The sequence below is a fragment of the Sebastes umbrosus genome, chromosome 12 (assembly GCF_015220745.1).
Source record: "Sebastes umbrosus isolate fSebUmb1 chromosome 12, fSebUmb1.pri, whole genome shotgun sequence".
NCBI classification, from domain to species: Eukaryota; Metazoa; Chordata; class Actinopteri; order Perciformes; family Sebastidae; genus Sebastes; species Sebastes umbrosus.
In genome coordinates this window covers 2440721-2464768 of record NC_051280.1, presented here as the reverse complement: position 1 = coordinate 2464768, position 24048 = coordinate 2440721, and the positions used below count along the sequence as shown (strand labels likewise).

Genomic DNA, 24048 nt, shown 5'->3' with positions numbered 1-24048 from the left:
TACATACAATAACTTGGAGGACAGTCGGCACGTTCCCAGTTTAGAGAAGCAGACAGAGTACCGGCACATAAGCTAAGCAATGTACTGCTGTGTGGACGCCACGTTGGTTCAGATCTGAAAGTCACTGATCAATGCAGCAGTAGAACAGCCAACTCCTGGTGTTCTGAAAGGTAAATTTACTGTTTTTGTGAATAAAGTCTGGTAGCTTTGGAGAAAGCGATATAACGGCTTCATTTCCCCGTCAGAAAGGGCTGTCTGATGGCGAGATAAAGCAGTGAAAATATTCTAAATATAGCGTATACTTAAACTGATAGGTTTTTTTTTAGGTGGCTAAAATAAGTGTTTCTGCTGCTCCCATCCATAGCCGCTTTACCTCGCCATCAGACAGCCCTTTGTGACGGGGAACTGAAACTGTTATATCACTCTCTTCAAAGCCACCAGACTCCATTCACAAAAATGATAATTTTGCCTCGCAGAATACAGGAGTATACATACAACCCCACTTCAAAATATCTGAACTAACCCTTTCAGTTATTTCCCAACTTTGCACAGCTAATGTTGACTCAGCTAGTGCTAGCGTTCACATTATTCACAACCTTATTGAGGTTGAAAAAAAAAAAAACGGAAAAGAACGCAGATGGACCCGCCCTTTTAAGATATGCTTAGAAGTATACTTATCTAATAACTTTGATTGAATAATTGGTTAAATACTTGATAATAACTGATAGTTACAGTACTAGAATCAAGAATTGTAAGAGAGATTTGATGCATAAACTTCAGCTAGTTATTTTATTGACATGTCCCACTGTCCAAGCACAAGGCCTGACCTTCTCCTCCTCTCGCAGGGTGTTGCTGGACAGGGCGTTCACGGACTATGACAACGTTTTCCACGGACTGGATCCAGAAATGCTCAACCTGCCACTTCCCCCCTCTTCTCCTCCTCCTCTTCCTCCTACTCCTCCTACAACTACTTCACGCTCGCCGGCCACCGACAAGTTTGCCAGTACCTCAGAAACAAATACCTCGGACAGAAGTTCCTCCTCCTTCAACTCCTCTCTTTCCTCCCCCTCTTCCACGGACCTCAGTCAGATACTGTTGAATATAAAGTCGTGCCGATGGAGGCACTTTAGACCACGGACACTACCACTACATGAGCTGGACAACGCCCACCCGCTATTCAGGAAGTTGAGTCGAGGCCTGAAGCGACCCGTCTCCTCCACAGCTAGGGGACAGCCCTATGGCTCTCAACGCCCGGTGAGGGTCGTCCCTGCACCCACACCCACTGCTGGTAGGTGGATTGACTGCCTTGAAATACACACATTGTTGATACCCTCATGCTGTCAGACCACCATCTCTGCTTTGATTATAAGTGGCTTATTTAATTGCAAAAATAACAGGGCGCACGCGCACACACACACACACACACACCACTATGCACGACTTGTCTTCTACCTATGAGCTTGTTTTAAAGGGTCAGCTTCCTCATTTTACAAAAAAACATCCCTCAGCCCCAGCAGTATTTAGCCAGTAGTTTGGGTTTTATTTGCCCAGGTGTGCTTATGCATATATGCTCCTGAGATTTCTGTCGTAAAGACCTTGAAAAAAGACATTTCAAAAATTGTGCAGGAGTGTGCCTTTCCCAGAAACTGTCCCAATTACTCTTGAAAATCCATTTTCACATGAAAACTGTTTGCAAGGTCTGTGGATTATAGAAAGGTATTTGAGTTTTTTAAATTAAATTAAATGTCCTCCTGATAGTATTGGAGAAAAGATGTCAAAATCCAGGTACATAAAACCAAACCTATCTGTGTGACAAGACAGTACTGATTTGGAGGTCAAATGCCATGGCAAGGGTCGAAATTTTCAAGCTTCGAAGCTATTGGGTCAGCCCTAGTATGTGGAAGGGATGGGTCATGATTTCTGAAAATTACTAAATTATAAAAAATCTAACCGTTTATGCAACTATTGTCCGGTCCTAAAAAAATATTTTCCTTTTGTTTTTACCGTCGCCGATAAAACGTGAGTGGCGCATTCAGTTGGCTCTTTTCCATCTGCGCAGGTAGTTTCAGCTGGGAGATGTGGCGGAGCATCGTAAAACACTCTTCATTCAAACTCAACAGAAGCAAAATTATACTCACCAAGACCGTCTTGGTTTGTCTTTCCACTTTTCCAACAATTTGGTTAATTAAACCTCTAATTCATCGAGTTAGATGTGAAAATGTGCCGGCTCTAAACGCCAATGAGGAATAGTTCCCAGTGAATATCGAATAGTATTTTTGCTTGATATGCCCATCCCTAGTACGAAGTAAGTATGGGTAAGTGGAGAATGTGTGTTTTGGTTGAACTGACTCTTTAAGAGGCATGCTAGTTCATAGAGGTATTTACCAACTATCCATTACATTATTCAGGATGCACGCGGATTGCTTCCCTTTTACCCCGACGTTTTCTTTATTTTTACCTGGACTGCGGTCATAATTTTTTCTTTGTTTGTTGGGAGTGTTTTTGATTGCGGGACAAGTGTCCGCCTTTCCCTCCAGCTGCATTGTGAACGTTTGTTCAGTGTCGTTCGTCAGGTGCAGCAGCTGTTGCTTTGCATTCACAGTGCGCCACCTCCCACCCCACCCAGTCCACAAGGTGTCAATTAAAACTGGGGTTTGATAAATAAATTCATGAGATGCAAAGGATTTGTTAGGGTTTGTGGACAGAGGCGTGGAGCGTTGAATACAAACTAAATGCCACATGTCCCTGGTGTTATTACTGTGAGGGCAGTCAGGCGGTTGGTGTCTTGATGTCACTACAAGCAGATTACAGGAGTTGCGTATGTTTTAATGTGCATGAAAAACAACTGCATATTGATTTAAGTACCATAAAGAAACTGTGACTTTCAGATGATGAGTCCTGTAGAACTGAACGGCTCACAGGGAATCAGAAAATCAATATTGCACTGAGGCACAAGACCACGTTAAACCTCGAAATGTGGGAATAGGACTTCATAAACAATAGAAAGTCAATAGAACATGTTATTTACATGATAAATAGCTATGACACTAATAAGACCACAAGAAACCTCGAAAGCCAACTGTTACTTGATCCAAATTTGGCAAGGACAGACTGGCATGGCCATTTTCAAAGCGGTCCCTTGACATCTGACCTTGAGATATGTGAATGTAAATGGGTTCTATGGGTACCCACGAGTCTCCCCTTTACAGACATGCCCACTTTATGATAATCACCTGCAGATTTAGGCAAGAACTAAGTGGTTTTATGCATGCAGTGCAAATGTGTTATTTTCGTCTATTCTAAAATGGTGTGTTTGAATATTTCTCCATACTGGGGTCTCTAATCAGTCTTAGAATTACATGAACTGGGTATGACTGGAAAGCTGAGAATCTTGTGGATCCAATGAGTCCAATTGTATTCATGTGTGATGATGTTAGTCCCCATATTAGACATCCCACATTGTGACTTTTTTAACTCCCATTTTATATATATGGTGGTGTGTTCTTTATACGATGACAGTTTTAAAAAAATTAGACAAATTAGACGCAATATCGCCTTATTTACAGTATTGCAATATATTGCTGTATACTTAATCATTACCCCTGTGTCTTGATACATATTGTTGTGTTTTGTAACTGTATTATAGGTCAGCACATTCTTCAATGACTCGTCTGAAGTCTGAGAACCTGGTTGTAGTTTCCCTTTCAGACGGTCTTCTTGGCGGCTGCCTTATCAATGAAGGCAGTATTGTATGTGTGTGGGTTGATTAAAGTGCCGTTGTGCCCGTGCATTACTGTGTGGATTGCAAATGGGCACACAGCCATATAACCACCAAGCGTCTTGAAGATTTGGCAGTGTTGGAAAAGATGGTAGAGAAGTAGTGCTGCACCCTGAGAGTCGAATCATCCGTTGGTAAACTCCTCAGTCAGAGCCATGGTTTACTTAGTTTTTCACGAGGCTAGATCTAAACAATTTAATCATAAACACATTGGTTGTATAGATATAAATGGTGATGACGGAAAAAAACACACACAAACCATAGTAAACAAGATGGTGGTCCGTGTTTCAAGACTGGTCGGGTTGGTTGCCAACAGCGGCGCAGACCCCTGACGCACTGCCCGGTCCCTCCCCACAGGGAGAGAGGAAGCAGTGAGCGCAAAGTCCACGGCCCCGGGATGCAGCGAGATGGGCCCAAGGCCTTTCCAATCTGACCTAATACAGCCGGTCGTGGCGCACATTGAGGAAATGTGCCCAACGAGGGCCAGCCGAGCGTCCGTCTCTGAGTAATAGATGGGTTGGGTGGGTTGTTAACAACACTAAGTCCACGGCCCCAGGCGAAGTGGCGAGGTTCGGCCGAGGGGTGCTGTAAAGCTCACGGTCGGAAACCGTGAGCCACCTTTACCCTGGGTCTTTCCCAGCCGACCTAGAGCCGGTCAAGACGGAGGAAATGCGTCGAGCAAGTGCCAGCCAGCACCGGGGAGAGGTCCCACGAGGGGATCCTCCCACATCAAGCAACGTCCCTAACCTGCCAAGTTGAATCCCCCAGGCACAATGCGCAGACCCACCCGTTGAGAAGTGTTAAAATATTTTCATTATGAAACTGGCGGGCCGCATTTGACTGTTAATGTGGTCAAAATTATCAATGACACTCGTGTGCCAGTGGATTTTCCGATTGCCAGGTAGTCTCTGAAAAAAAACAAGGAAGGAATAGTTGAATCTTGGAAATTGAACAGCCAAATCCGATTTGAATAAAAACTATTCTGATTCGGGTACAGCCCTACGGGGAAGTATGAGAAACTTGGTTGCATAATGAAATGTGATTTCATTCACTAAAAAAGAAATCAAAAACAAATATTCATGAGCAGATTTGTATTTCATTATTACCCCCAAGAGAGAAACGGTGGCTTCAAACAACCTCATGCATCAGTGATGAGTTTCACACAGAGCTGATGCCAAATTGCCACAGCAGGTGTGGCCAAGCAGTCTCGCCACGAGAGCCCCAAAAAATAGCTGTACCGCATTTAAGAGCCACGTCCCATCACAAACACAACCACGTACGCTACACGCACACAGTGTGATTGTTCGATCTGAACGTCTCAACGTGCGTCATCCAACCCTCCTTCACCACAAAACCATCATGTGTCTGAGCAGAAGAGTCGTTTCCAAAAGTAGTCGGGTACTTAAAAATCTGTTGCCAACAAAATAATTTATACGTTAGAGAAACGTGTTCAGTTTATTCAAACTAAGCACATCCCGGACATCTCTACATCACACACTTTGTTTCTGCATTATTTCATAGAGATGAATCTGTCTATACGTATCGTCTTCTTGTGTTTTAAACATGCTTATGATGGTATGAATCTAATTTCCAGATTTGTAACAACCTTGTGTCTCTCTCTCTCTCTCTCTCTCGCTCTCTCTCTCTCTCTCTCTCAGCTTTCACAGCCGAACAGTACCAGCAGCATCAGGAGCAGCTGGCCCTGATGCAGAAACAGCAGCTGGAGCAGATCCAGCTGCAACAGCAAGCCAACAGTACCGCCACTACAAACAGCACAAAGGTCGGTATCCCGGTAAGTCAGATCTGGCCGTCAGGCGCAAACCAAAGAACGTATATTGATAAGAAGTGAGAGCCAGTTGGTTGTTACATTGCAACATCAGCGCCCAGCAGCAGAGCTACGCTTCCACCATTTTGGACTGAAAGTGACTATCGGACAAGTAAAACGTCCGCCTACAAAGTGCCGTACAAAAGGAAAACAAAATTATTTCTGTTCTATTGTCATATTTTTAATGTATCTAACGAAATGACCTGTGTTGAACAATAACAATATTATAAATATGCATACTATTACAATTATTTACTTACTCATTTATGAATCAAACCTTTTGCCCGGCTGCTTCCCAGAGGAGCATCAAGTGAGTGATGGACATAAATGGAAGTTAGAAAAATCCAGCACACAGATTTTGAGATCAGTGGTGGAGGTGCAGTCCTGTGGGTCTGAGGTGCGTTCATTATGCCGAGGAAAATAACTCTGGATTCAGCTGTTAGGTCATTTTACAACTTTTAGGACATAATGATTTAAATGAGGGCTATTTAAGTGTTCGTACTGGGAAGTTGATTTCCCTCAAAACAAATTCTCCTCTGATTTACAGACGTCTCTTTATACAGCCATGGCCACAAACTAATCTGCGTTTTCAGTCCAAAATGACGAAAGCGCTATTGCAGCGCCATCTAGCGGCTGTTGTCAAAAAAGCACCGGCGTTTCGCCTCTTTGCTTCTGATTCTTCTTTTTCCGTCTCATCAGTGACTTAAACAGTTTTCTTCTCCCCGACAGGGCCTGCCGAATACGTTGGACCAGGCCAGCGCTCAGTTCGCTGCCTCGGCCCTCGTCACCGTGGACAAACTGCTGGCTCTCAAAACCAAGGAGGAGCTAGCCCTGGGAGGCGGAGTCAATGGCGTCCTCTCCCCCTCAGGTACGACAACCCTCTAAACAACCTCTGGTAGGCTCGCTCAGCAGGCTTCTGCTTTGAAAAAGAGGCAACTGGTGACACGGGAGTGTCTCACTCAATGACGAGAAGACGTTTTATCTTCTGTGAATGAAGTGTTGTTAATGACCCTCCTCTGTCACCATTAGTCAACACAATAAAAACAACACATGGATTGTTCCATCACAGTAATGGCTGGAGTAATTATCCTCATTATTTTATTTAATAAGGTGGTCTTTATTATTCATTTTTTATTGTGTGTGATGACCATACAAGCACCATTGGGAATGTTTCATTACTTCCATGCCAACACTTATCCCAGCTTTATTTGTACCTCCCAAAATATAATAAAAATAAAGCAACTGCAAAGTAATAAAAACTAAAAGCAATTAAAATTGAAAGTGCACTTCACCCAAAAGTGTTACAATACAGTGACAGTGAACAGACAAAGCAAACAATGAGGGTGAAGTAATTACAGTCCTAAAACCCATAATGGAGTGCACTGACAGAGCAGATAACGGCACGCAGCAGACTGAACAAAACCTGCAGCAGTAACCCCCCCCCTGCCCCCCCAAAACAACTGCTGCCATTTTTAGGCAGCAGGATTCAGGAGATAACTGAGAAAAGTGACAAAATGAAGTTTCCATTTGAGATTATTCTGCAGATGAAAGCACTGCAGCAAGGATCTGTCCTTTACAGATAAAACTACTGAAAACTGAAAGAATTTGTGTTCTAATACCTACTTTTCTTTGTGATTCGGGTGAAAAGGAATAAATCCAGCTCATAAATGACCTTCTGCCTCGCAGTAGATATTTAATGCTGTGCACATTCCCAAAGTTCTAAAGTTACGGTATGTTTTGAGCTGGTTCGTCATCCTTTTATAATCACGGTGCTGTTGAGATTGTGTGCGTGGATAGAAAGGATTACCATTCACACGCTGGAATAAAAGAAGATGCAGCTCACTGCATATTCACTTCTTCAAGTTTCCAATATAAATAACAGGGTTTTTTTTCAAAGAACAGTTGATAATTGAAACCTTCCATCTCTAAACCCCACCTCCACCCCCCTCCTTATCAAATCCAATCCCCCCCCCTCCCCCACCACCGTTCTCTTTTGACCCCCCAGGTGTCTACAAGGGCTTGCACCTCTCGAGCACAGCTTCCCCTTCCCCCGCCGACCCACCCACCTCTACCCCGGCACCCACCTTGCTCCACCCCCGCACCGCCACCAGTAACAACAACGGCACCGCCCACCCTGCCAACACCACTACCACTAACGCCGCCGCCACTCAGGTCCTGCTGGGAAACAACAACAACAGCCTCCGTCTGGGTGTTCCCACCGGCAAGCGCGTCCACCACGCCCCCCGGACGCTGAGCGCCACCATGTCGACATCCGCCTTAAAGCTCGCCCACGCAGCCGCCACAACCGCCAACTGTCAGAAACCCAAGGTCACTACGGCCTCGGCCTCGCCGCTGGACAAAGTGCCCAGGTGAGAATAACATGCATCCAGTATGAGGACGTTAAAGGGTGGCGAAAAGAGGGTCATGATGGTGTTGACTGGTGGCATGTCTGTGGATAAGATCCTCTATCTAAATGTTTTAGAAATGTATGTATGTTTGACCTTTTTATAAGTATATACCACAACATTTATAGCTAGCCTGAGCTAGTTTGCAGTACCTGGCCTTCCATCTCATATTTTACAAAAAAAAACGAGTCTCCCCTTTACAGACATGCCCACTTTATGATAATCACATGCAGTTTGGGGACAAGTCATAGTCAAGTCAGCACACTGACACACTGACAGATGTTGTTGCCTGTTGGGCTGCAGTTTGACATGTTATGATTTGAGCATATTGTTTTATGCTAAATGCAGTACCTGTGAGGGTTTCTGGACAATATCTGTCATTGTTTTGTGTTGTTAATTAATTTCCAATAATAAATATATACAAATGATTCCATAAAGCAGCATATTTGCCCACTCCATGATAAGAGTATTAAATACTTGACAAATCTCCCTTTAAGGTACATTTTGAACAGATAAAAATGTGCGATTAATCACGATTTACTAGGGACAAATCATGTGATTAATCGCAATTAAATATTTTAATCGATTGACAGTCCTAATTATAATATTAGTGGAGCCTGATCTTTATCTGCAACAGAAATACCGGCTTTAAACACAAGAAAAGCATTCAAATTGTTGATTTAGAGTTTGAATGTCAACGATATGAATGTACTAAAGCCTCACAAGGTTCTTAAAACCTGTAATCTGGCACATCTCATAACCTGAACATGAAGTTCCTGCAGGGAGGGAAAAAAAGGCTATTGTTACATTAATGAAACGGCTTTAAATGCTAACTACTTGCAGCTAACTGTGTCTTTTGTTTTTCTTTTGTCCTCAGGGAGAATCACGAACAAGACAAGCCAGCACTGAACAGTCTATCAGAGAACACAGTGGCCATGGAGGTTACGTAGCCTCCCGTACGCAGCGCGGGGGAAGCGTAACTCCTTTGTTGTTGTTTTTTTTTAGGTGCTATGCATCGTTCGTTAGTGGTGAAAGCAAAGTGGTGTCGGAATGAGCACGGCAAGGCTGGGTTTCCATGGCAACTGTTTTGGGACTTAATTGCAATGCTCGTCTCGTACAATTTTTTTTTTTTTTTCTCTCTCCCCCTCCCCCCCATTTCCCTATTTGTTACTGTTAATAAGAGATCGTCTGTAAATTCTTAATATGACAATTATATGTACAGTACTGCGTATTTGTAATACCCCCCTCCCGCCCCCACACACCCCCCTTGTTCTTGTATATAACATTACTTGAATACAGAATTGTTCATTTGTGATGTTTTGCACTCGAGATATTAAAAAAAAATCAAAATTAAAAAGAGAAAACGACAAACTGCAACTGGTGCGAGTATGAGGTGTGAAAGTTGTACCACAGAAAAATGTATGTCATCACATGCATGGTGCGGAACCTGCTGTTTGATCTATTTATTGTGCCGTGTTTACAAAGGTTTTTTTCCGTTCATGTTTTCTTTTTTTTTTTAATCCTTTTTTTTTTTTTTTTTTATACACTGTACCCCTCACCGGTTCCCCGTGCTGTAGTCAGTGTTTAGCTAGATTAAAAAAAAGACTCTGTATTTTTTTGGATGTTGTGAACATGGCCGGGAGTGCGCCCATTTTTGTTGGGCGTTCTTCCACGATGTTCCCATGTGTCATGTTGAATCCATGGAGACATGCATTCATACAGATTCAGGCGCAGGGCGGTAGAAGAAGACAGGTGTGAATTTGTTTGTTGTAGGCATCAGTTTGTCAGTGGGTTAATCAGTTTCCACACAGCTCTTCCATACATATAATATTCCTGAGACAAGTAACAAAACAATGGGGACTTTTTCCCAGAAGACCTTGCTGCTTCAGACTTAATTTCTTTATTGATATATGCTGCTTTTTTATGATTTTGGCCGTCTGGTGCAAACCAGACGGCCCCTTTTTCTCTAAAAGATAATCCCCCCTCCCTCTCTCCCCTTATCATTTTTTAAAATAAATATTTTTGTATCTCCCACTTTTTATTTTAATTTTCCTAAAACAAAAAAAACTTCATTCTTTTGTTACTTGTTTATCTAAAAAAAAATAAAAAAAACTATAAGGGAGTAAAAAAAAAATGCAGTAACTGACATTTATTATCATTCCAGCTTCTACATAAAAAGGAGGAAAACATGTATTAATTGAAAAAAAAAAAATCAACAGTTTTCTCTACTTTTAAAAACTCTCCAGAAGGCTGAAAGGCCAATGAACCACAAGTTATCGGGTGCCTTCATTTGGGAAAAAAAAAAGAAAAAAACCTTTAAAAAAAAAAAAAAAAAAAAATGTAAAAAATCGCTCTCTTCTGTGAAGAGTTTGGTACTGAACAAGGCTACTTGTAGTTTTTCTTTGTCTGTACCACAATCCCAATGCCCATTCCAATGGCCCAGTTGATTCATGAGCTTTGTTTTTGTAGACCCTTCAAACACTCAACACACACACACACATATGGGAAAGACTAAAATCCTCTTGAATTGTCACAAAATGAAATAAAAATCCAGGGCATTATGTGTTTTGACCTGCATGTCTCGTTTTTTTTTTTGTCATCTTTGTCTTTAATGTGTCCTCGAGTGAACGAGCTTGCAGTATAGTAGCCTGCTGTGTGTCTCTGTGGGGGAATCACTGTTTTCGTGTGCTTCTATATTCAGGTAAGGAAGGATATGAATGAATGCTGAATGTTGAGTGAGCAGAAAACAGTCTGCAGCAAACCAACATATTTATTTTGAAAGTCCTTCCTTAAAACAGGAGGAGGTGGCTATGGTGGTTATTTTTGGGATAAATCAGCTCCTTTCGACCTGTAGTCAAACAAGTCACAATGTTTAAAGGGATAGTTGGGATATTTTTTAGGTGGGGTTGTATGGAGTTACTGAGGTATTGTGTGACTGGTGAATCCGAACCAACCTTTCAATACACCAAAGTAAAAATAAAATACACTAACTGATCGAGGCAGCGGTAGACCAGCAACTCCCGTGTTCTGAGAGGTAAAAATGACTGTTTTTGTCAAAGGAGTCTGGTGGCTTTGAAGAGAGCATAGATAACGGCTTCAGTTCGGAAAGGGCTGTATGACAGCAGGGTAAAGAAAATATTCTAACTAGAATGGCACTCGGAGAGCGCAGACCTCCGCCAAGGTGCCCAAGTACGATTGCCCCCCCCCCCTCCGTGCAGTTTGCGCCATCATCCACGTTTATTTTTGTTTATGTTGAGATCAGCTGTACGTAGCGGAGCTTCGTAAAACACTTCATTCAAAGTGGACAGAAACAAAATAAAACTCACCTAAACCGTCGTCGTTACTCTTTCCAACAATCACCAAGTGTGCTTTGGTCGAACTCAACTGTAATTTCAGTTAAATGTGAAAAAACGCAGAATCTACAGAATCTGCTCTCTCCCTGTCTCTCTGAAGGAAAGAGGTGGGGTCATGCGTCATCAACGCGTCATCAGTTACACTGCGTATGTTAAACCCAGAGGTCTTAATGTTCTGTCTGATCGGAATCCTTTAAAAACAATCCTGAATCCGGATCGCCACCAAACTGATGGATTGTTCATTGTGCCACACCCCATCCCTCCAACAAATTTCATTCAAATCCATTGCGGACTTCTGGAGTAATCCTGCTAACAGACAAACAAACCAACGCCTTCGGCTTTGGCAGAGGTAAATATAGCATACACTATATGATCCGGTTTTAGAGCTAGAGTGAAGATACAGATATCATATGAAACTAGAAGACTTGAAGAATCCATTGGTACCGACCATGTCAAGGAGGCTAAATAACGCTCAAAAGTTAAGCTACATTTTGGCGAAGACAAACTGCCATGACCATAGTTTTCAAAAATCTACGCTGCCTTTTTTCTTGTGGGTATAATTGTGTGTATTAAAAAACAAAGCAGTAGGAAGATCTGAAAGCTCGTGAAGGCTTATAAAACGACAGTCGGCAATATAGGCTGCTCCAAAACCATTAAGAGCTTTAAAAACAAGTAAAAGAACCTTCAAATCTATTCAAAAAGACACGGGGAGCCAACGGAGTGGAGCTAAAACTGGGGTAATATGCTCTCTGTTCCTTGTTTTGGTTAAAGCAGCACAGTTCTGAATAAGTTTACATTTTTCAATTGACGGTTTCAAAAGACCAGTAAGTGAGTATTCAAATAAAAAGGCTTGGTTCTGTTCCCCTGACAAATGACCGTGATCAGACTTTTCCGTTGCCCGTCGGAGGAGGATGATGTGCACTTAACGAAGGTTCATGTGTGCACGTCAGTAGAGCTGAAATTGGCTGTTTTATTGCCTTACCCTGGTGAATCCGATCACAAAGAGCCATGGAAATGTTGTTCTTACTATATGCTCCACACATGCATGAGACTGAGATCAATGAAACAATTCAGTGTATTTTTCACAGTTTTTATACATTTTGTCGACGTCAAGGCAGTCCAGGACGCCGACTAAAGAGTCTGCTTTTACTGCACGCTGCTGCTGCATTGCAGTAGACTGTTAAAGTTTAGAAAAACCTAACATTTATTGTGAAAAGGGCCAGTCAGGAACACTGCAGCTGTTTACCTGAGGCTCTTATTCTTCGAAGTAAACACAAATTGGGAAGGATAAGGGACGACATTTAAATGTAAATTCTGCTTCTCAGAGGAGGAAAGTTGATAAGAGCTGGAAAATAAATGAGCCGAGTGCAGTCCAACTCCCAGAGAGAGAGAGAGAGGCTGCGTTAACCGTGCGTCTGACTTGATCATATTTGGATCTTTTGCCTGTAATTGCTTGTTCCAGAAAGATAGAAAGAGAGAAAAACTGTCGGTGCAAAAAGGTTTTAGGGATGTAAGAGAAGCCGATATCAGGTTTTTGGGAAAGTGTGCATCTCGGTACAGTGAGGTGGTGCAAGACCTGTGTTAAATAGTCTGCAAGCAACAAATATGGCTGCAGTTTGAATGCAGTGATATACAGCCAGAGGTAAATGCACAAAGGAAAGTGGTCTGGATGTTTGTATGAAACTATTAATATCTTTGTCAAATTCTTTATGAAAGTTAACACACTGTAAAAAAAAATTCAGCTTGCCTCAAGACAGTAAGTTAACCGATAAATAGTTTCCCAAGAAATTTTGTACAAACATTGATCCTCAGACAAACTTTTCTTGACTTTTCATCAAAATTGAATTTTCTCCAATATGTCACTTTATGACCAAATACCAAATAATTGCTAATAAGCACATGTTAGCATGCTAACAGGCTAAACTAACTAACTATGGTGACAGTGGTGGAGGAAGTACTCAGATCTTTTACTTAAAGGACCCATATTGTAAAAAGTGAGATTGTCATGTCTGTTATAGTATAAAGCAGGTTTAAGTGCTATATAAATACTGTGAAAGTATTGAAACGTTCAATATACGAAGAAATACACGCACAGCCTGTATTCAGAAATGGTGTGTTTGAAACAAGCCGTTGGGATTTCTGTCCATTTGTGATGTCACAAATATGCAATATTAAGACCATTACGCGGTTTTAAACGTAAACATTCTTAATGTGTCCAAGTTTATTTCCGGTTGCAGATTATGTAAATGACATCAGCTGACAGGAAGTAAACATGGACCCAAACTGTTGCCTAGCAAGGCAATTCCATTGAAATTAGCTAAAACAGAGCGTTTCAGACAGAGGATATACAGGCATATTCAGGCAGACAGTATGGGGAAAATAAAGTTGTTTTTTTAACATTACAGCATGTAAACATGTTCTAGTAGAAACACAAAATACAAGTATGAACCTGACAATGAGCATAATATGGGACCTTTAAGTAGCAATACTACAGTGTAAAAATACTCTATTACAACTAAAAGTCATGTGTTCAAAATCTTAAAGGTCCCATATCGTGCTCATTTTCATGTTCATACTTGTATTTTGTGTTTCTACTAGATCATGTTTATGTGCCATGATGTTCAAAAAACCCTTTATTTTCCTCATACCGTCTGCCTGAATATACCTGTATTTACCCTCTGAAACGCTCCGTTTTAGCACATTTCAACGGAATTGCGTTGCTAGGCAACAGTTTGGGTCCATGTTTACTTCCTGTCAGCTGATGTTATTTACATACACTGCAACAGGAAATAAACTTGGACACATTTAGAATGTTTACTGTGTGTTTCAAATCTATGTAGTGATCTGTATAACTGTATATTTGTGACATCACAAATGGACAGAAATCCTAACGGCTTGTTTCAAACGCGCAATTTCTGAATTCGGGCTGTGTGTATTTCTCCATATATTGAGTGTTTTGATAGTTTAACAGTATTTATAAAGCACTTAAACCTGCTTTATAATATAAAAGACATGAAAATCTCACTTTTTACAATATTGGACCTTTAAGCAAAATGACAAAAGTATTAGCATTAAACTATAGGCCAACTTTATTTATGACGTTTTCTTTTGCAAACTGAAGACGATGAAGAAACAGATACAAAACCAGAAAAAAAGGTAACAATACAGTGGTTTTAAGTGACTTAACTTATAATTTATTATTTGATTTACATTTCATATTAATAATCTGAATATGCAAAGTAACTAAAGCTGTCAAATAGATGTAGTGGTGTAGAAAGCACAATATTTTCTTTCAAAATGTAGTGGATTAAAAGTATACAGTAAATCCAGTAAGTGTAGCACTTGAGTAAATGCACTTAGTTACATTTCACCACTGCAACATGATAAACATTTTTTCATGGTAAAGCTGTTAAAATTCCCTTGAATAATATTGGAAAAACCTCTTTATGTTCTGAAAAGCTTGTGACTTGACATCAGCGGTGTTTCTTTCTGTATAAACTGGGCTACTGTAGTAAATGAATAGTTGGGGGGGTGCTGTGAGCGAGGTTATTCTCTATAGAGCAGTAATCAAAGCCAAAGACAGCGAAGCACAAAGACGCTTTCACACCCTGGCCTCATTATCCGTGAGCTCTTTGCTTTGCATGTATACTGACTTTATCTCTCCCAGCCACCTTCATATCTTCATCTGCAGTCGCTGCTTTCAATTAGTGGGGAGGGGTGAGCCCTTAATGAACGGCAGACGGACTCAGCGGAGACATCGTGGACTGGTGGGCTCATTAAGGCTGATGGTGAGTCAGAGGGCAAATAGGGGGATGATCAAGGTTGTCTTGCAAAAGGCCGGATCACATTGACCAAATAACCGTCAGGTCTCTGAGCCCCGTCAAAGTGTCTCCGTCTTTGTTCTTTGATTTGAAAGTGAAGCATCCTTTGCTACCCAGCTGTCACACCAGTAATCCTGCACTGCATCGAGATGCGTTTGTGAATTAAATTAGTTGTTTGTTACCCTTTTTTTACAATTTACAATAGCACCACAGTCAATAACTACGCCTGATTAATCTCAATATGTTTGCACCGTAGGGTCTTTGAATTTGTAGTTAAAAGTTTGAAGAAGGAAATGCATCCCAGATAATGTGTTCTCCAACTAAAGAGGTCATAAAAAAAGAAGCAGTGAGGTACAGGTTGTAATGACGTGTCTCCATTTCCATTTTCAAGATAATAGGTGCCTTTCTTTACCTTCTCAGGTCTGGAAAAGATACCAGTTTAGGAATTTCCCTTTTTAAAGGAACAGTGTGTAACATTTCGCGGGATCTATTAGCAGAATTGGAATATAATATTCAGAACTATGTTTTCATTAGTGTATAATCACCTGAAACGTGTTTCTACATGAGAGCCTTTCACATTTTTACGTTACCTGAAGGCCACCGTAGTACTCCGACACGCTTGTGAAACTGCGGTAACGTGAGCCGCGGAGTGCAAAACTTCAAAATCTTTGCCCACGGTTTGATTTTTACAGTCATTGAATGGTTCGGTTTTGCATCCATATTGTCCATCAGTGACACTTAAAAATGTTCTGCCAAAAGAAAGTAGAGAGAGAATGAAACCATTCAGATAATGAGAACAAATCTGAAATGAATCTCAAGGGCCAACCGGGCTAAATGAAATGAAACCAGCCAAAGGAAATTTTAGATGATAATATAAACATGTCCGTCCATTTCAAAAGAATGTAAGAAGCATCAAGAGCAGCAGCCAGGAGCCTCTCCAAAAACAAAACAACAAAAAAGACTTTCTTCCTGCTACTCAGCGAGTGATGAAAACTGCTGTAACTCTTTTAAGAGCCAAGAAAGGGATGAGATTGAAAAGTGAAGAGGCGAAAGATGAAAAAAGGGGTTTTGTGAAAAGATGTGACAGTTTAAAAAAAAAAAAAAAAAAATGAAGTTGAGCCTGGGGGGAGGGTGGTGAGGCAACAGCGTTCATTTTGATACAACCAGTAGTAGTTTTATGTCAGACTGGTCTGACTGGAACGTAACTGAACCCCTGCAACACGTGTCATGTCGTCACTCTGTCCTCCTTCTTCAAACATCATAATTCAGCACGCAACCGCACGGATGCCTTTTTTTTCTTTTGTGTTATTTTTTTAATCTAGTAACAGAGTACAAAGCCGAGGCTCGTGTCAATGCGACCACAGAACAGAACTCAATTATGAGTTTTTGATCGTGTCAGCAGAAACCATCCAGAGAGCGGCTCCAGGGGCGAGGGAATCCTAATTTCACAGCCGCCCACGTGCTCCGGCTCTGTAGATCTCATATTCTCCTGGTTTCCCTTGAGGGGGAGCAGGATGAAGGCAGGATTATTGGTGCATTGTGTGTGTGTGTGTGTGTGTGTGTGTGTGTGTGTGTGTGTATGAGTGAGTGAGGGAGGGTGTGACAGAGATGGAAGAAGGGAGTTATTTCTATGTAAACTTGTTAATTCAAGGTGTGAAAGAGAGAAAGTGTGTGAGTAAAATTAGAGAATTATTTGTGTACAAGTTGTGTCTGCGTGTGCGTGTGTGTGTGCGTGTGTGTGTGTTATTTCTGGTAACTTGTTTTTTTTAGAGTATCACTCGTCACGCCGCTTTGTCACACCCGTTGGTGTCACTAGGTTTAGGTAACAAAACCACTATGATTAGGTTTAGGAAAAAAATACTTTTAGGCTTAAAACTGCTACGTTTGTACAGTGAAAATGAAACTGAACGTTGTGAACATGGGACACGAACGAACAGCTGATTGTAACGTGAAAGTGAAATTTAACACACAGGACACGAACAGCGGTCTCCTGGATGAAGGTCTTGTGTTTGTTGAACCCATCCACCTCCGTGGAACTAAACTACGTCACCACAGTCACTCCCGGCGCACTTTCTCTGACTGTTTACTGTTGCAGTGAATGGGTTTATACTGTAGTAACTTGAAAGCCCGGGGCGTCTCATACTGGTGCCAAACGGTGCCTTGTGCGGCAGTATCAAACGCCAAGGAGTGTACAGTATTTGACGCCCTGGGAATGAGAACAGGCTTCATTCATAGACTGTATATATAAGAAGTGGACGTAGTCACCGTGATGTCACCTGTTGGTTTGTGGACTGCCGTTTTGAAGCCTCAAGTTCGTCATTTCGGCCGTCGCCATCTTGGTTATTCGCAACCAGAAGTGGGTAGTGACTAGAAGGAAACCAGCAAACTGGGGAAACTCTCACCAGATGGTTAAGGTTAGGCATTGACCTTGAATGGTTGAGGTTAGGATAGGTCATTGGGCAGCGAGTCTCGCAAGAGTTTTTGCACGTTTTTGCAGATCTCCGATCAGATTTGCGGCCTCCCTTCTAGACACAACCCCAGAAGTTACACGAGAGGGTGGAGCTAAGTACAACCGAACGCTGAATAAGACATTTTTAGGTGACCAAAAAGGTTATAATTAACTTTCATGAACTAAAAACACACTGAAAGGGTTAAAGTTCTAAAACGAAAACGCAGACAACTCCCAGACCGGACAACGCCGTGGTAGCGACCTGTCAATCACAAGGTAGCCATGCCCTAAAGCATCCCCTGCTTTATGGTCTATCTGACTCTAAATGGGACCATCATTTACTAAATGAACATCATGCTGTATTGAAGAAGACTTGAAACTAGCAATTGAGACCATAAACTCATGTTTACAATGTTTACTGAGGTAATAAATCAAGTGAGAAGTAGGATCATTTTCTCATAGACTTCTATACAATCAGACTTCTTTTTGCAACCAGAAGACTCGCCCCCTGCTGGCTGTTAGAAAGAATGCATGTTTATAAGGCACTTGGCTTCACTTTTCAGATTCAGAGTGGCCTACTGGCTGCATTCCCAGGGCGTCAAATACCGACGCCTTGTCACGGCCCTCGTTGTGTGATGCTGACTTACAAGGCACCCTTTAGCACCTGTATGAGACGCACCGCGCTTTCAAGAAACTACAATGTAAACCCATCCATGTCAATTTATACGCTCAGAGAAAGTGGTTGGGGAGTCTGGTGACGTTGTTTAAAAAGACAAAAAAGACAAATGTGTTGTTTGTCTTTGTGTTCACAATGTTAAGTTTCATTTTCGTTTTACAAACGTTGTAATTTCAAGCAAAACCATGATGTTTTTTTCCTAAACCTAAGTGGTTTTGTTGCCTAAACCTAAGCAAGTGTGTTAGTTTGGATTCACAACATTAACCACGTGTTTACTGCGACCGTAGTGGAGCATCATAGTTTGACCCCGTGTGTTAGAAAGTGACTCCGAGGGGTCCTGACCAAGCGTCAGTAGGCTATGTGACGAGTTGGGATGAGGGCGTAGTATCACACATGGGCACAGCCACACCAGCAGACTCAACGTGTATTAAAGTTAGCTTTTTGGTAGAAAACCCTTCAATAAATGTATTTCTCTTGGTAGTATAAATCAGGGGTTCTCAAACTTTTTGGGGCCAGGGAGCTTTTACAGGGAAGAACATTTTCCAAGCACCTCCTCATAATCGTAACATCGATTAAGCATAATGCCTACTATTTGCATTCTAAAACTTTTCAACCTAAATACTTCAGACCTGTTTGATAGTGATAAACAGAAACACATCTACATTTGAATCATGTTAACACCACTTTGTTTTGCCCTGATATTCCGGGTGCTTTGTAATCAGATGTAGCTTTAGCACATCCGGCTTCGTTTGCTAGCATCTGAAGACACACATAACGCATTTTGGTCTCTCGTCGCTGTCGCTCAATATAACTGTCCTCATATTTTTCTTAATTTAGCTAGTTTGGGTTTAGCGTCACTTGACGATGTGGACTGACTCAAATATTTCTCCATAATAAGCTAATAAGCTTAGCTAAGCAGCAGCAGGAACGGTTCATGGTGCCCTGAGTGAAGTGACACAATCATATCAGAGTTTCTATTGGCCCAAAGCTAACGTGGGTGGGAGTATTCTGTAGATATGTACTTCTTAATGATACAGCACAATATATAATCTATAGCTAATTATTTCACGGACCCCCTGGCAGAGTGCCATGGACCTCTGGGGGTCCCCGGACCCCACTTTAAGAATCACTGGTATAAATTACAATAAAAGGTGAAAATGCCTTCATCAAATGGAGTTCATGATGCGTACTTTATATTAAAGCTTCAACATTTTACAGTAGTAGTAGTAGTAGTATGTTTTATCACAAGATTTGACTCCTATCTGTTCTTGGAATCAGCTTCTATAACTATATATACATTTCATAATGTTTTCCTGTTGGTAGTGGGCATCAAACCAGCAGCTTCTCAGCAGCGTCAGCAGCCAGATCATGATGTTTTAATCCCAGAGGATTACATAATCCCACTTGTGTTCGGGGATAAAAGAAGCTCCCAATTCAATTATTCCCCCGTGGAAACATTGTAAAGAAGGAAGGCGACGGCAAGCGTGGAAAATCCTGTTTCAGCCCAAATTTGTGTGTGTGTGTGTGTGTGTGTGTGCGTGTGCGTGTGCGTGTGTGTGTGTGTACGTACGTAGTGTGTGTGTGTGTGCCGATATACTGAAATGCCAGACTGCCAATCTGCAGGGATTGTTGATATCTGGCACCACCTACTGGGTCAACTTGTTAGGTGCATTGAGTTTCTAACATGATACACTGTGTGTTACTAATTCTTTTATATCTTATCATGGACAATTAGAATGAATTATATATCCATTAATAACAATGCATGGAGTCGAGACTCATTAGACTTAGATTTATTATTATATACTTATTTATAAATCCTACATGCTGTATTGTTTACACTTAAAGAACACTTGACTTGCATATAGACATTTTCATTTTATTCTTATTTTATTATTGGTCAGTAGTGCTTTACACTGTATATACCTATTTCTTTCCCTACTTGTGTACATAGCAGTCCTGTCTATTCTTCATCTTTATTTGTCAGCTCTGTTGTCCTTGTCCCGAGCTGTTATTTCTATTTCTGTGTAAGTACGCTTAGAGAGATGCTTAAAACTGGAGTCAAAATCCTTGTGGCGAATAAAACTGATTCTGATTTGGACTTGACTTGTCCTCGGGTTTAGACTTAGCAGTCTATCTACACCTGAAGGACAAGGGACACTCTTTTGAGGACAACAACGTGCATATTTTGGACAGGGAGGAAAGATGGTTTGAAAGAGGAGTGAAAGAGGCCATCTATGCCAAAGTAGAGAAGCCATCACTCAACAGAGGAGGAGGCCTAAGGCATCACCTATCTTCCATCTTCAATGCTGTCCTGGCATCCCCGCCCAGGAGATCAAACAACCATCCCCACTTGACCACACCCGACAGTCATTCACACCTGGCAGCAGCTGACTCTAACGACCCTTAACTACAGCGGTCACACCTCTAGAGGAGCACCAATGTACTGAGTGGTTTCTATTCTCCTGCTAACGACCCCACAGAGGTTAAATTCCTGGGTTCCCCTACCATTCAGCCAGAACTGAAGAAGCTTCTTGAATGAGAAGTGAAACGTCTTCAAGAACCTAAACCAAGTCCAGTTGCTGCTGATTTAATCCTTACTCGGATACCATGACCTGGATGACTGAGAACCTTCACAAACAAACTTCTGAGACATTATACCTGGCCCCAACAAAAATAAACTACTGGAAAACTTTCTGAAAAACAAAACTAAAACTGGAAAACACACTCTGCAAACTAACTAAAACTAAACTAAAAATAGAAAACACGCTCTGAAAACTAACTACAATTAAACTAAAACTAGCAAACACGCTCTGAAAACGAACTAAAACTAAGAAACACGTTCTGAAAACTAACTAAAACTAATCTAAAACTAGAAAACACGCTCTGAAATCTAACTAAAACTAAACTAAAACTAGAAAACCCGCACTAAAAACTAATTAAAACTAGAAAACACGCTCTGAAAACTAAACTAAAACTAGAAAACACACTCTGAAAACTAACTAAAACTAAACTAAAAGTAGAGAACACACGGCAAACTAACTAAAACTAAACTAAAACTAGAAAACACGCTTTGAAAACTAACTAAACCTAAACTACAAATAGAAAACACGCTCTGAAAACTAACTAAAACTAGAAAATACGCTCTGAAAACTAAACTAAATTAAACTAAAAGTAGAAAACACACGGCAAACTAACTAAAACTAAACTAAAACTAGAAAACACGCTGTGAAAACTTATTAAAACTAGAAAACACACTCTGAAAACTATCTAAAACTAGACTAAAACTAGAAAACACGCTCTGAAAACTAACTACAATTAAACTAAAACTAGAAAACACACTCTTCAAACTAACTAAACCTAAACTACAAATAGAAAACACGCTCTGAAAACTAACTAAAACTAAACTAAAACTAGAAAACACGCTCTGAAAACTAACTAAAACTAAACTAAAACTAGAAAACACGCTTTGAAAACTAACTAAACCTAAACTACAAATAGAAAACACGCTCTGAAAACTAACTAAAACTAGAAAATATGCTCTGAAAACTAACTAAACCTAAACTACAAATAGAAAACACGCTCTGAAAACTAACTAAAACTAGAAAATACGCTCTGAAAACTAACTAAAACTAAACTAAAACTAGAAAACATGCTTTGAAAACTAACTAAAACTACAATGAATTTGAAAAGTCAAAACTAAAATAAAATAAAAAGTAATTTAAAATCCCAAACTATTCTAATCTTTATTTGAACCTGGTAAAATCCCAATGCAATAAAAGATAAAGTAGACAGTAAAAAGCAGGCTTTGTACAGCTACAGCTTTATGTAGATATATACATGTATTGTTGTGCACTGAAATACTTAATATTAGTTCCAGGCTTGAAAATAAAGTGTCCAAACGCTGCATCATTTTAATGGTGAACATTGAGAGACATGAGAGAAGACTGGAGCTGGACTTACTCCAGAAACATTTGACTAAAACAAACATACTGCTGATGAATGTTGTGCTGTTTCCAGTCAACATTAAAGGACAGAGTCCCAGTTAGTCTTATTTAACCTTTATTTACTCAGGGTGGAGACATCAAGCGTCCATTGAAACAGTTTCTGAGGACTCTGCTGCGCGCTCACACCGGCCACAGTCGTGGTTTGTTTGGTACTGTGCAAATACACTGAAATATTTAGAGGTTAGGTGTCTTGCTCAAGGGGAGGAAACCAACATGTTACTTCAAAGAGGTTTCTAATGCTGGTAAAGACGTTTTCTGTAACACGTCCTCTCTCTTTCTGAATACGTGAGCTTTTATTGACAAATATGAGGACTTTTACATCTGAGTAGTGTGACAGCAGGACGGAGAGGCAGCTAGTTTATGTTCAACCAGTTTACTTTGTTTCATTGGACTCGAGAGATTATTACTCAGATATCAGGAGGAACGCTAAAACCAGAGTATTTAAAATCAGTGTATTTAGAGGTTTTCCTTAAAGATTTACCTCTCAACTTATTTCAGCTCTTTCTGGTATTGATCCGTTTCATTTGATTACTCCTTAAAGGAACAATGTGTAACATTTTGGGGGATCTATTAGCAGAAATGATAATATTCATAACTCTGTTTTTATGAGTGTATAAGAACAGTTGTATTTTCGTTAGCTTATAATGAGTCCTTCATATCTACATAGGCGCCATGTTGCACCACCATGTTTCTACAGTAGCCCTGTTGCTAAAGGGAGCCTCCGTGAGTTGTTTTCCGATCCCGAGGTGCCCTGACCAAACGGCGGTATTTGACAACTTTCACATTTTTACGTTACCTGACGGCCACCATAGTTCTCCAACACGCTTGTGAGACGCAGAGTATTAAACCGTGGCACCGCCAGCTGCCATCTGACTTGCGTTGCTGCTAAAGTAGTGTTATTATGGTAAGGATGACCTCTGAGCGTGGAGAGCAGCGTTACCACGGTTTTGCACTTAGCGACTCACGTTACCGCAGTCTTGGAAAGGGAGGAGTGAGAGGAGGGGTGTGAGGAAGGGTGTGGTTGCAAATTTGCAATCTGCAACCACACCACCAGATGCCGCCGAATCCTACAACTGTACCTTTAAACAAACAAAAACCGTGGTTTAAATAACTTAACCCATCCCATGAATATGGCTGAATTAGAAGAAAACTTGTATTTCAAAATATGTCTCTGTCGTAGGATTTTCTCACTTAAAGTCATGATGAAATGAAAATTGTCTTTTTAACCCTTTTAGATCACCTGCCCGGTCATACTGTGCACCTTTTTAACAATATATAAAAAAAAAAATGTTTCTTCTTTTTTTTTAATATTAAAATCCAATCATCTTTTGGGCTTACGTAAGTTAGTACCAACCAATTCAACTAGTAATATGGCATCCATCCATCAATCAATCTGTAAGCGACAAGGGAGGTGTGTATATATATTTTTATATACTGAGCCCGCCCACTTTTTAGCGGCCCAATCAAATGCAAAGGATTTGATTTAAATCCCTCTTGTAACTGTACACCGCTCAAATATTCAGTTTCACTAGGGGATACGTCACTAGACAGAAGTTAAAGACGCTCTAACTTCCGTTTCATAGGGACTTTAATGTCTTGAAAATGCTTAAAAATGTTCATATATTGTTAGTCCTGTATGGGGCTGAATAAGTTGTGAAACAACATGGATTCAAGTGACAGTTTCAGCTGTTCACAGTAGAATGTAGTGAATTAAAAACACATACTGTAAATTCA

At 40.8% G+C, this 24048-nt stretch overlaps 1 protein-coding gene across 3 annotated transcripts in view; it reads left to right on the top strand.

The window, feature by feature from the left end:
• LOC119498359 (enhancer of polycomb homolog 1-like) overlaps positions 1-10325 on the top strand; it is a 48403-nt gene extending 38078 nt beyond the window's left edge. For 2 of the 3 annotated variants that reach the window (XM_037787178.1, XM_037787176.1), the window contains 5 exons: positions 846-1288; positions 5437-5570; positions 6333-6471; positions 7609-7972; positions 8886-10325. In XM_037787178.1, the coding sequence (XP_037643106.1) occupies positions 846-1288; positions 5437-5570; positions 6333-6471; positions 7609-7972; positions 8886-8958 (1153 nt within the window). In that variant the 3' untranslated portion in view covers positions 8959-10325. The remainder of the gene's footprint in view (positions 1-845; positions 1289-5436; positions 5571-6332; positions 6472-7608; positions 7973-8885) is intronic. The other variant, XM_037787177.1, reaches the window with a different exon arrangement.
• Positions 10326-24048: the final 13723 nt, after the last annotated feature.